The following is a 13,543-nucleotide window of genomic DNA, read 5'->3' as shown; positions in this document are numbered from 1 at the left end:
AGGAATTTGTTCCAGGAAGCCAAACTCATCCTGAGTTACATTCTACAGCTTATGAGAAAAGATTGGATCTGCGGAAGAGTCATATTTAAAAGATAGTGGATAGTCCCGGACCCTGTCACATCTCATTAAATGTAGGAACAATATTGATATAAAATCCCAAGATGTCTCCTGATGGAAGTTAGACTTTCCTCATTTTAGTCAAGTAATACATCAAACATTTGGTATTTAGAAAGTCCAGGGGAAGATGTGTTTACACAAGATCTTGTCCATGTACCTGCTGTAGCATCTCCTCTGTGGAGTTGAGTTTGTGCTGATGCTCCACCAGAGAACTCTGTAGATCGCTGATCTTGGCCCACTGAGCTTCCACCTGGTCTGTCAGCACACTCACCTGTGTGTATTTGTGTGTTTGGAAAGCAAGTAAGTAGAGATGAATGACTTTATTTTCACCAAAACTTGACCATAAAACAGTTTTGCAATCATTTAGGTTCACCTTATTATCACATAATTGCAGCCCAGGCCTAGCAATATTCTTAAGCCCTCAGATGTTCTCTTTTACTGCAGTTTCTTACAGTACATATTGATATCAGCTATTTTATTTCAAACAGTGCAAACATGTCAGCAGAACACATGTTAACTGTAAATCTACAGAGGCCACACGATAGCTGATCCCATGCTAAAAGGCCGGTCGGACCAGCCAAGTGGAGCAACTTTTCCAAAGGAATGTTTTATGTGAGGCCAAACAAACAAACAGGGCACCTGCTCTCACACACACCTACACGCTACAGCACATGGTGGTGCTAGCCTCAACCTGTCTGGGAAAAGCACTTGTTCAGCAGTCCTCATAACGACACACACATATGACACACATATGCAGACAAAGACATCACACAAAACAAGACATTCTAGTGTCGCAAGAGCACCAACCCCAGCTGTATGACTGTTGCTTCACATATGCAAAAGAGATACAGCAATTACGCAACATTTACGACATAATACTCTGATCTACCTTTGCCCTTTCTTTCCTTGTCCCGCTCCTGTAACACCGCTATGTGATATGTGCGCTGTTAAAAATCAGTTTCCACTGACAGCGTGGTGTCATAGGTCCTCTTTTATTTGAGCAGGCTCACACACAATGCAATTGAATCACCTTTATAAACAAATGTCCTGACATGTTTTCGGTAAAAGTTTTAAAATACATGTAAAAAACACAGACAGACATTGTATTGTTTTGTATTTTGAACGTGAGGAGTGATAAATCTCACCTGAAGAATTAGTGACTCTTTGTCTCCCTCCAGACGTGATAACCGCTCCTGGTAGGACTCACTATTGCCAGATGAATGTAGGTTTACCTTGAGAATAACAATCAGCTATTACGTTCAGTAAGTACACTGTTAATATAGAACAGTCACCCAGTGGGTCGGATTTGTTTTTCTTAAATAAGGTTGCAGTCTCAGACATGTACACAGAGATGCACGTACACACATACAAACATTGTTGTGTCAATGGATCATGTGTGGAAAAGTCTGTAAGAGGTTTACAGGTCCTAATCCAGCGTTTAACATTGTGTCCAACATTTTATACCGGCTGATCAGTGGTAAAAAAAAATGTTGGATGAAGGCTGAGCTCAGAGCTGCCTATGCAATCAGGGATATTTCAGAGCCATCAGTGCAAGGGAAGCAAAGTGCAACCAAGTGGGCTCAAATTTCCCCAAAATCCAGGCTTTCAACCACAACCATGGAAACATTAGCAGACCAGCATCCATCATCATGAGCCAGCAAGTGGTCTGCAATAATTTTAAAATACCATGAAGCATTTTAATACAGTATACTCTTTGCATCAGAAAACTGAATACATATGTTTTAGCAGTATTGCAGTATGCATACTTTAAGTGTTGTCATGACTTCACCATGTGGGTGGAAAAAAGACAGAGGCCTACATGTTAAAATAAAAGCCAGAACCGGTTTAAAGGGTGCCAAGGCCAAAGTGTGAGTATTTGGTTTAAACCAACACACTGGTGCCTCATTGGATGAGCCCCACAGGAACCACAGGGAGTCCCTGTGACACTGCCATGACGTCAATGAGACTATAAACATCAGCCCATACCTTCACTATGCGCCGTCCATGCGACTCACGTTGCTAAAATGAGGTGAATAGACAAAGTAATAGTCCTAACTTCTCTAGCCGAACAACAGACAGTTATTGGACCCTGAAAGAGAAACGGATAACTTGTCCCGTGCTCCGCCACAGAATTCCCAGATTCTTCAAGTCAACATTCGTTGTTTTCTCCGCCGCCAGACCAGAACCAGCTCGCCTCCACAGCATGGCCAACAAGTCCAAAGAAACACACCCACCACTATAAAGCGATCTCAAGTAAGAGGCTTTTGTCTGGGTAGAAATCGGTCATAGTGTGTTTGTAACCTTGTTTGTTTTGTTTTAAGTCAACTGTACTATTCACGTGTTATTCAGTATTTTACGTGCTGTGAACTGTTGTGTTTCTTGCTGTGGTAATAGTGTTGAAAAACGCAGCTGAAATAGTGTTGGTAAAGTTGGTAAACTGTACTTTATTAGTTAACGGACCAGCGCGGAGGCTGCCGAATCTGAGTCGGGCCAGTCGGGCAGGTATTTTACTTCTGTGGTGAGAATCTGCCTTGTTTTGAGTGATTTCTTCTTCTTTTTAAACTAACCCACACACACACGTCCACACACTCACACACATGTTTTACCATTGTCAAGCGCCATTGTCAAGTCTCGCGTGACGTAACCACTACGTCCGCCATCTTGCTCCCCCTCTCTCTTTCCTCTCTCCTCCGCCATCGTTAAGTCTTGCATGGCATAGTCACTTATACGTGACTACTTCCGCCATCTTGCTCTCTTTTTCTCTCTCCTCACCCTCCTACACACACAAACACACACAAACACACACACTCTGCTCACCACGTGATTGCTTGTTGTTCAAGTAGTGTGCTTGTAATTGGTAGTGTGCTTGTAATTGTGTCATCGATGTTTGTTGATTTATATTATTGATTTTTGAGCAGTTTTCTGTGCTTATTTTGTGTATATATGTTGTGATAATAGCTGGTTGTTATAGTCAGCGCTCGGATTCAAACCTTCACTGTTCACTCTGAATTGTGGAATGGTACTTTGACTGTTGACAGTTTAAGTTAATGCAAGAGTGAAATTGTATGATGGATGGAAACATAATTACGTAAACACAGATTCACATGTTTAATACCTATAGTTGTGTTAGGTTGATGATCAGGGATGACCACTAATCGGCTTGATGTGTTGGGGAGGTAGTGACGGGAGAAGAAGAGTAGCGGGAGAGTGTGCTTTTACTTTGTCTGGTTCTGTGTTGAGTCTTGACTGAAGTTATGAGGAAAACCCAGAATGTGTTGGACTGATTCACTCCGTATCATACACCCACGACGCTTACATTAACACCAATTTTGAGACTTAATCCACAGTTTGGTTATTGGTCCCTGATCTCAGGGTGGTGACCTGTTATTATTAATATATGTTCATAATTCAATTTCCATCCTTGCTAATAACCAAACACGCTCCTACCAGATCCCAACAGTGTTATTACAGATTTTCTATTATTTATCAATTGTATTTGTATCCCGCACAGTATCTCCTCTTGTCCCCTTGATATTTTTTCCTTGTTTACTATTTGGCAGTTTTGTGAATTGTGAGCAGCTTCCTCTGTGCTTAATTTTTTTTTTTTATATCTGTTTTTCAGTCAACTTAAAAAAAAATCCAAACCTAGATCCAGCTCCTCAACCTAACTGCAGGTTTAAATCCAAGCTTCTTAAATACTCTACATAACTCCAAAGATCTTGGGCAACACAAGTGCTTCACAACATGGACTATAGTACAGAACTAAACTAATACAGTAACGTGTAGGGATGCCCCCTCCTGGTCGATCCGTTGACTAATTGGTTGTTTAGGTCTTAGTCGACTGAGATGCTTTTTTTCATGCTGAATTACTTATTTCCAAGATACGCATGAGCACATCTCTGGTAAACACAATATTTAACATTTTTTGCAGGATTCTTTGCAGAGACACACTCACACAGTTTTACAGATCTGTTGAATAAATCAATTTATTGCTAAGTTGACAAAGTACGAGTGTTCGTCGACTAAGAATGTATTTCGTTGAAGACAGCCCTACTATCCAGTGAGGTTAATGTCAAACAAGCAGCACTGATCTTTCGTGATAGTCTTTGACCCTGTCCCAGAGGTGTTGCTTTGACTCAACTTGTTTTGAGTTTTTGATGAGATTGAACTGAGATGAAGAAGAAATGAACACAGGGCCACTGCATTGCACTGCACTACATAGTCAAGGTATTTCTATTTTTCCTCATCATTTATAAAGATAAGTCATACTTGTGGTTTAGGGGAAGGAATTGACTATTTAGTATGTAGATTATCAAGCAATTGTTGGCATGACTTCAATACATCATGAGCCAAAAGCTCAAAATTGTACATAATAATGATTGACAAGTACATGCATGAAAATGCTTCCTCTATGGATTTAACAGTCAAAACTAATGATAACCTAATGGAGGCAGTGAGGACTAATGCCCTCTTAATGGTACCAAGATGGTATGTGCTGTCCAAAGACTCCCTATAGGTTCAAGTGGCACAAAATGATCTCAGCTGACACGCATATCCATTTATCTTTCACCTCAAACACTTCAACCTTATAACCAGTTTGGCAGACTTGTTGTGCATTGAACAATCCATCCATATGGTGACCCATATACTCACATAAATAGCTGGTCTTGTAAACTGCTTCATTTCTTACATTATCTCTCTCTTGTCCTGAAGGAGATAAGAGTGCATGTGTTGCATATTTTGCAGCACACCTCAACTCACAATCAAAGCACGTCCTCCTCCAATATCATATGACAATACGTTATGTTGTACACTGCACTGCAAGACCACAATTAACAACCAAGATCCTTTGTGCAAACTTTCAGAATAAAAAACATGAGGAGCAGACATGCAAGAATGTCTTACCTTCCTAAGCCAGGCAAAATGTTTGTAGAAATCAATATCACACTCCATCCTGCAGGCCCATTGTACTGTAGGTCTGGTTCTTAATGTTACCAACAAAATTGAGCCAGTGCTATAAAGCATCAAGGAAGACAAACGGATACCAAAATCCAGAGTGGGACGAAATAATGGCTCTTAACTCTTCTGCGCTCTTGATCTTCCGTAATCCAACTCTCCTCTTTCTACAGACACTCCATATTGCAGTTGTAGAGAGAGCAGAGAGGACCTTAGTCCGTGTGGTTTGGAGTCCGGGCTGCCTGAGACTTTTACAGCTAAGGCGAATAACTTCAACGATGCCAGTTGGCTGTACTTCCTCTTTTTTTACCTCTTTCTAACTCCCCCTTTTGCTTTCTCCCTCTTTCTCTCGAAGGCACACTCAACCAGCTTCAGTATTTCTGCTGCATTTGTGCTGCACCTCATGACCTCTCATCTCTTCTGTCCTCCCTTTCTTCCTCCCTCCCATACCTCTCTCTGTCCGTCTGTCTCGCTCCGTCTGAAGTACCTCTTGGTCGAGTTAATTCCGCGGGGCTTCCTAAAGGGGCACAGGGGGAGAGGAAACTTTCTGCAGCACATGCTCGTCAGATGTGGTGCAGAGCAAAAAGTAAAGTCGAAGCAGAAGGGGAGGAGGAGGCAATGGAGGAGAATGTGAGTGTCAAGTTGACAATATCAAATTGAAGTAACCTGGACCAGAAGATCAAACAATTGTTGCAGCCAAGGGGGGAGAGGAGTAGTGTAGAGGTTTGAGAATGAAGATAATAAGGGATTGAAAGGGGGAGCAACTGCTGTACTTTAAACAGGAGCTCTGGATCTCATTACCGGTGCAGTTTGCAATAAATCCGCATGCTTCCAGCTCACTACTTCTTAGCAGACATGAAAAAGCCCTCCAGATGTTAATGACCAGGATCAAAGACCACCATATCACACAACTAATAAAACCTGTGGACCAATGTTGTAGTAGAATATACAGGCTGTATAGTATATGCCTTTGAACAATTCTCTACCCTTTCTCCTTAATTGGAATTTGGATATTTCAGATTGGGTGTTGGATTTGCACACTGGGTGTTATATAATGGTGTCCTGGTCTGGTGTCATTCGATGTTTAAGTGTTGAGGGCCTTTAGATGTGAGTGAAACAGCACTCACCTCATCTCTCTCCAGCCATTTTAGTATAACGTGTGCTGTATCGGTGGAGACTTGTTCCCTGAGAGAGTCCTGTTCTTCCTCACTCCCCTGCCCCTCCAGCACTGCCCTGAGGGCCTCTGTCAGCTGAAGAGCCCTGAGGGCCGGGTCCTCGAGTGGGGCAGGGGTCAACTGTGAGGTACACTCTGATGCTTTGCAGTCCTGGCCACCGAACCGAATTAGAGCACTGAACAGCCCCTCACCCATTTTGCCTAGAGGAAAGAACAACAGGAAATCAATGGAAAAGTAACTGAGAAAATGTGATTACAGCATCTTCATTTCTTGGGTGTCAGTACTTAGTAGACAACTGATTCAGAGGTGAATGCAGTAAAGTAAGGACAGTCTCTGAAATGGCCCCTTGAGGTTGCTGTTGTTCTCCAATGTAGCTCACTGGATTCAAATAACATGAAATGTCTGTATACTGTGGGTTCTAAAGTCCACAAATTAGAGGTTCAACTTGAAGGGTACTGTAATCATCATGTCTAAGTTTGCAGAAATAACTTTTCATATATGCTGTCTGAAGTCAAATCAAAGTTACAGTAATGGAGATGGGACACAATATGCTGCATAGCTTTGTAACGCAGGTAATGTCAGTTGACAGTGTGTGATTATTAGTCATCTGTGATTTTTGGCGTTAAAGTGTGCTAATGGTTGGACTGTCACCTCTATTAATAGAATGTTGTCTTCTGACTCTGTGCAAAAACACCAACACACTGCTGAGGTTGGGACAAGCAGCTCTGACTCAAATGTACCACCTCTGCTAGAAAATACAGAAGGGAAGTAACTTGGAGTTTTTTCAGTAAGTGCACAGTGAGATTTACAAGCCCAAGGAGAAGCAATAAAAATACAAACATAAAATTTTGTGAGGAATACAGAGAAGGCAAATTACAGAAAAGTATCAAAAACTTGCGTTCTTCTTCTTCAGTCAAACCTCTCCAATGTAAACAAACTAATCCCTCATCCTCAGCAAATGCTAAACTAACTCTTTTCTAGCTCTTGTTTGTAGCTTATCCTTGACAATTTAAAAATCCTACAATTTGTTTCTTTTTTCTATTGTGTAGCCGGTTCTATGAAGGCCTGCAATTTACAAAATGGGCAGTCTATTGGAGGTCTAATAGTGAAACAGAAAATCTTACCAGCAATAATGTCATCCATTTGCTCCAAAGCAGCTTCCAACATGTGGCTGGCATTTGACGCCATGGCGACAAACTTATAAAGCAGCACTGAGAGGTCCTGATTCACTGGTACGAAGAAGAGTGACGAAGAGAGCGATAGCTGGTGAAATCACCAAGAGTTTGAGATCTTCAACAGAAACACAGAGAGTTGCAGTCTACTCCCCTTTCTTGTAACACTTAGATCCGTTTACAGCACGGCTAGAACAGCTGTCCTGACATCTGAGCAACTTCCAAGTAAATAACCTCCTGAATGTGGCTTTTGGGTTTCAACTCCCCTCTCATTTTGTGACCAGAGCCTACCCATTGTCAGCGCTGTTATCCACATGAGGCCAAAGCTCATATTTAGAATAGATTACTTCTTTGTTTCTTTGAGTGGTCATTGTTTATTTGTATCCACTTTCACTCCACAGAAACTACATTCGGGAATGAATTTTGACCAGTTAGTTCCAAAAATAAGAAAATGGTGCAAGTGATGATTACTATATGTTTAGCTTGAAACCAACAGTTTTGAGCCACAGAGGTCACATCAGGACATTGGACCACAGTAACTCGTATTTGATTGACATTGATGACAGAGGACACACTCCATAATGACAAGCAGTGAAGCTGGAAAAAGCAGCAGCTGAGTCGCAGCAAGTTGTATTGTTACTCTGTTGTGAGGCAGCATCAGGAGGACCAGGCAGTGACTGAGTGATGTGAAGCTTTCCTTGGGACGGAGATCACCTGTCACCTTAACATTCATCTGTAGCGATAAAAGCCAAGAATGTAATGTGTCATTATTATTAGTTTGTATGAAGACAAGTTAATCTGCATTTTATTTAGCTTTGGTCCATGTTGGTTCAAATGGCATTGTACCAAAGCTGGAAAAGAGTCCACGAGTTCTGCAAACTAAAAATGTGTGTTTTTGCCTGCATGTAATCTGGTTGGAAATAGCATGATATTACATTTATACTTGAGGTTCATTTGTTGCAATATCTTACAAATCTCTACAGAGAAACTTTATTTCAACACTAAAATATTTGTTTCTACCTATTTTATTGTGAAACCAATGGGAGAGATACAGCTAATTCATTTGTTATTTTAAAACATGAATCAATCAGTTATGACTTCAGTATTTGTTCATCGATTTTCTTTTGGAGGGTTGCTGCACGACTGCCACTAAGATTACACAGTTATTTTGTAATTCACTCTCCTGGTTTGACTGAGGAAGCAACCCCCTTCACATAACCTTCTATTTATTGATATGTGGAATATTGGAATAAATTTACTTGATTTTTATCTAACCTCATTTCTGTGTTGGGTAAATATAAACTGAGCTCTGTTATAAACAGTATGGCCAACAGGGTGCATCACTAGGCAAGAAAAAACATATTTGCATACAGAGATCTTTGTCATAACCATGCTGCTGAAACGGTAAAATGTATAGAGATCAGTTCGTAGATAGTTTGATATCTGTTCTTGATTATTTGCAACCCTGCAAGCACAGCTGTTGTTATTTGTCCCTTCTGAATACAAGTTTTAGCTAAGTGTCAGATCTTTATTTAGAATGTGCATTCATTTAAATGAAGCTTAAGCGGAAGTGCAGTCAGGAAGACTCTCGTTACTCTCCCTTTTCATTCATAATCTCTCAGTCTCTCTCTCTCCCTCTGATTACTCTATCAGCTGATTGTGGGCGATCACTTTAAATGAACCAACCAGATTCAGCAGTTTCCTTAAGCCAATCACATCATTGCTGTCAAACTTAAATAAATGTTCTCTTCTCTGCTGCTGTCAGTTGTCATTTCAGCTGAAATCAGATACGACCCTCCTCCACCCGTCATCTCCAGTCGGTATCATTGGATTGCAGCAACTCCCATCATCCCCAACACCACCAGTTTCTGGACTCCCGTGGGATTCTGCCTTATTTTATTATCATTCACACTTCTGTGCCTGTAAGTCTTTGACTTCCCAGAGCCCACAGATGTTAGATACCAGCAGGTCAGAGTCCTGCCTTGTGGTTTGTAAAGGGTCATTCCCCTGGTCAAAAGCAAGTACCGCCATCCAAATCCAGAGACAGGACAGAGAGAAAAAAAATAAATATAAGTCATGTCACTGAAGATAGAGTCACATAGACCAGGAACATTTTTGTACCCCACCATTTAGATACAATGTTTTAAATAATTCGCCAATTGTAAGCTTGGTGTAAAAGCATACCTAAAGTCCTGTATGTGTAGGCCTGCTGTGCATTGTGACACTTACCAACTGGGAGAACTTGGTCTCTATAGCATGAAGATGATTATGTCCGACCCGGTGGCACCAATGACAAGTATTAAGAAAAACTACTGCATATAGAAATAGCAAACATTCACTCAGATGGTCTTGTTTACAATTTAGGTCCTATAGAGGCATCAGTATAACATTGAGACTGTTTCATAACCAGTTAAATGTTCCTCACAGTAAAAAGATTAGGCTCAGAAACTGTAATAAACTGATGCTATTCTAATTGAGTTTCCATGTATTGATGATCCCGGTGCAGAGCATATATAAATAATATGGAATGTTAAAGCATCGTTCAGTTCACTGTATATTTCATTAGCACACGGTCTAGCGGACATTCCAGAAGCCTACTTAGCATGAGTTCATGTCAAGTTCATGTTCAACCACTAATGACCATCGACCACATGTGCAGATGGAAAGCAAACCATGGCACTAAAAAGGCTCAGCAATCCCATATAGTGCAATGAAATGTTCTTCTAAAGTGAAGGAGCACTTACGTAACATTTTTGAAGGAGCCGAGATGTTTTACGACTTCAGTTCAGTGTATGTGAACGTAGCACACTGGAATACATAGCTAAGGTGGTAACAAATCAGGAGATGACAACCCATCGTCTGCATAACATTCACAGCAAAAGAAGATATTTCATTGATTAGGCTGCTTTTCTTTAGATATTAACCCAGCTGCATTAAGAGAGAATATGTTACATGAGATATTGATTATTACAGTCAATGTTTGTTACTGTATCATGTAACCAAATCAACCAGTTCAACTATTGAATGTGTCCACAGTCTCCCTTTCACAAAAGTAATTAGACATCAGCATAATTAGAACAGCATACACTCAAAACCAAATCAAAATGTAAAAGAGTTGGAAAGGCCACCCTGCAGGAGCATGCAGCCCATCGCGATACATTGTCATCTCTATTACAGATGTAATTTGCAGTTAATGTTATTGAACCTCTCCAAATCTAATTGTGTTGTATCTCTTATCTATAATCACAGGTTTTGAAGGGCTGATACTTCAAACATTAGCTTTCCTTTTGGAATTCTGCATAATGTAATCAGGAAGGCAATTCAATTCTGTAATGTCTTTGTTTTTCTTCATAATATATTCATGTGATCCTCTGATTGTTGTGGTCTACAATACACAGGATTTACAGAAGCAGTCATGGTTGCATTGACAGTGTGGGTTCAATTTTGACATTACCAGCTTTAGTCCAGACGCAAGGCAATTGCAGCTCAGAAATATGTATGTTGTATACCATAACATAAATATGTATGTTGTATACCATAACATAAATATGTATGTTGTATACCATAACATAAATATGTATGTTGTATACCATAACATAAATATGTATGTTGTATACCATAAGAGCCTTGTGCCCTGGTGCAGCTTACAGAGTGCGTCGTAGCTTGGACGTGAATCTGCACATTGAAGTCTTATACCATTGATCACATAGGTGAGGGTGTAGCATATGTAGCTTGAGAAGATGAATTTTCGTGTGATATGTGATCCCGCAATTCTTCTGCGATGTCAAAGACATCGTGAGAACCCAGCTGCCGTGCAATGTCTTATTCGCAAGTAAGGATAAAAAGGAATGTAAGACTGACAACTGGATGGTACACTTGTTTGTTCTCTTGCTGAGAGTTGAGATGAAAAGCTTAATACCACTCTGTATACTAAATATGAAGCTACAGCAAGCGACATGTCAACTTAGATTTTACTTCATGTAATACAATACTTAAATATATTACAATATATCATGAACTATAGCATGTAATAAGATACTGTTCCTCTCCACTAGTGTCTTCAGATGTAGTGGGTTAGGAGTGGCATTGTGCTGCCCATAGGGTTGATTTGACTCATACTTATTTACTTACTTTTGGATATTTAGTGCAATATGCAGAGATCAGTGGCTCAGCCAGGTAAGCCCTTTTAGATGGCTTCATAGTCCTCGAGTTATGAGTCAATATCAGTCTTTTGTGAAAAAAGAGGGTTTTGAAAATTGAGAATTGGAACATCAAACCTAATTGAATTCAGGTCAGTTGTTGCACGTGAGAAGCCATACAACTTGTCAAAAGTGATACTCTTTGTCTCTGTGCCATATAGAGTAAATGTCAGACAGATAATTATACCACCAAGTAAGATGATTTGTGGGAAGAGTCCATGTTACCGTCCACCTTGCTGGATCACAGTTGTACAGCCTACTAAAAATGTGTCATAGACAGCGCCCACTAACAAGACCTTAACAAGCAACGCATACACCTCCGTCTCTGCAATGACAACCCACACCCACCCTCTCCTTTTCTCTCTTTTAGATGATATTCCATCATGATTCACACACACACACACACACACACACACACACACACACACACACACACACACACACACACACACACACACACACAGGTATATTCAGGAACAGAGACAAGGTCATGCTTATTAAGCAGATGGCAGCAACTGAATGCTATCTGCCCTGAAGGCAATATGGGAAAGCCTTCACACTCAGATTAAGAAAAGCTGCATTATTCATCTGGAGCCCGACAACATCAAACCATCCATAGCTTTCAGGGAAACCTCCTCGAGGTAACGTATTGTGGCAAACCAGGGGGAAAAGCCGAGCAGACACAGCACAGGAGGCGGATCCCCAAGCTGAGGTTGGGGGAGGTGATAGAGGGAGTATACTATCCAGTGCAGGTGCTGCAGCCACCATAGGGACGTGGCATTGGTCACACCTGCAGCCCATCAGCTAATTAGAGGGAGCGTATGTTCACAGAGCTGTGAAGCAGCAGCAGCAGCGGCAGACAGATTGGGCAGAAGAATACGAGGAGCTCCTGAACCTCTCGAGAGGAGCTTCATCAGACGGGAGGTAATTCATCGGACTCACCTCTCTCGTCTCCTCTGCTCTGCCCAAACAGGATGGGGGAATCGTCTCACACTGGGTGTAGACCGAAGACCAAAGACCCCGACCGGGAGGAATCTTTTGAGTTTGACCCTATTCCCCTTTACCCGACCCAGTTTATTAAAGGACACTTTTTGTCTCCTGTTATATTTCTGAATCTTGCCTCCACGTCCCCCGGGTTGCCACAGTTGCCTTATCCATTGCAAATGTGTTAAACTAAACTGGTTTAGAGTATTTGCTAATTAGGCAACAGTTTATTTCTGGGCTGTGCCGAGCCTACAGGCATTCATAATCTGCTCACAGCCTTTCTTGCCTCTTGCCACATGGCTGTATTTTTATGGAGTGCACGTCCAATAACATTATTTGTGAACAGTAATGGAATGGACATGCTCACAGATTTCCTAGTTGTCCACCATGTAGAACTACAGTCAGACAATATTTTTTTCTTCTATTTCCTTCAATGAAGAAATAAAACAATAAAAAAAATTAGACATGTCAGACATAAATGATGGTGGTTTTTTTTCATAAGGAATGATATTTATTGATAACATTTAACAATTTTCTTACAGATACCGTCTAGAAATCAACCGTCACTGTACGTCAACTGACAGAACGACATATCCTATTCCCAAAAATAGAAATAGAAACAAACTAGGAGAAGATATCCCACCAAACCATGACTTCATGCACCAATTCATCACCAAATTTAAAAACAGTATGGCAGTTCAACTGGTTGTAAGTACAATGTGCAAATACAGACTCACCTCATTAAAATAAGTAACAATACTATGTAAAAAAACAGTAACTACTGTATAAACCCCGGAATAGCACAGACTCAAAATGTCTGCATACGCCTGTTTTTCTTTTGGAACATTATAGAAAAGAAAACATCCATCTTTGTGGTCATTCAACATGCAACTGATCCTATTGAGAGGAGCTCAAGACAGTTTTTGTCTCTTTTCAGTGT

The 13,543-nt window shown here is 40.8% G+C and overlaps 1 protein-coding gene across 3 annotated transcripts in view; it reads right to left on the bottom strand.

Annotated features, from left to right (window-relative positions):
• The window catches only part of ppfibp2a (PPFIA binding protein 2a), a gene marked incomplete at its 5' end in the record, with an annotated part of 18,611 nt that extends 13,541 nt beyond the window's left edge, over positions 1-5,070 (bottom strand). For 2 of the 3 annotated variants that reach the window (XM_079295088.1, XM_079295091.1), the window contains 3 exons: positions 275-388; positions 1,263-1,349; positions 5,023-5,070. In XM_079295088.1, coding sequence (XP_079151214.1) covers positions 275-388; positions 1,263-1,349; positions 5,023-5,070 — 249 coding nt within the window. Of the gene's footprint in view, positions 1-274; positions 389-1,262; positions 1,350-4,770; positions 4,827-5,022 lie in introns of those variants that run through there. The other variant, XM_079295089.1, reaches the window with a different exon arrangement.
• Positions 5,071-13,543: the final 8,473 nt, after the last annotated feature.

This window comes from Melanostigma gelatinosum (genome assembly GCF_949748355.1).
Source record: "Melanostigma gelatinosum genome assembly, chromosome: 2".
NCBI lineage: Eukaryota > Metazoa > Chordata > Actinopteri > Perciformes > Zoarcidae > Melanostigma > Melanostigma gelatinosum.
This window is presented reverse-complemented; position numbering and strand designations above follow the sequence as displayed.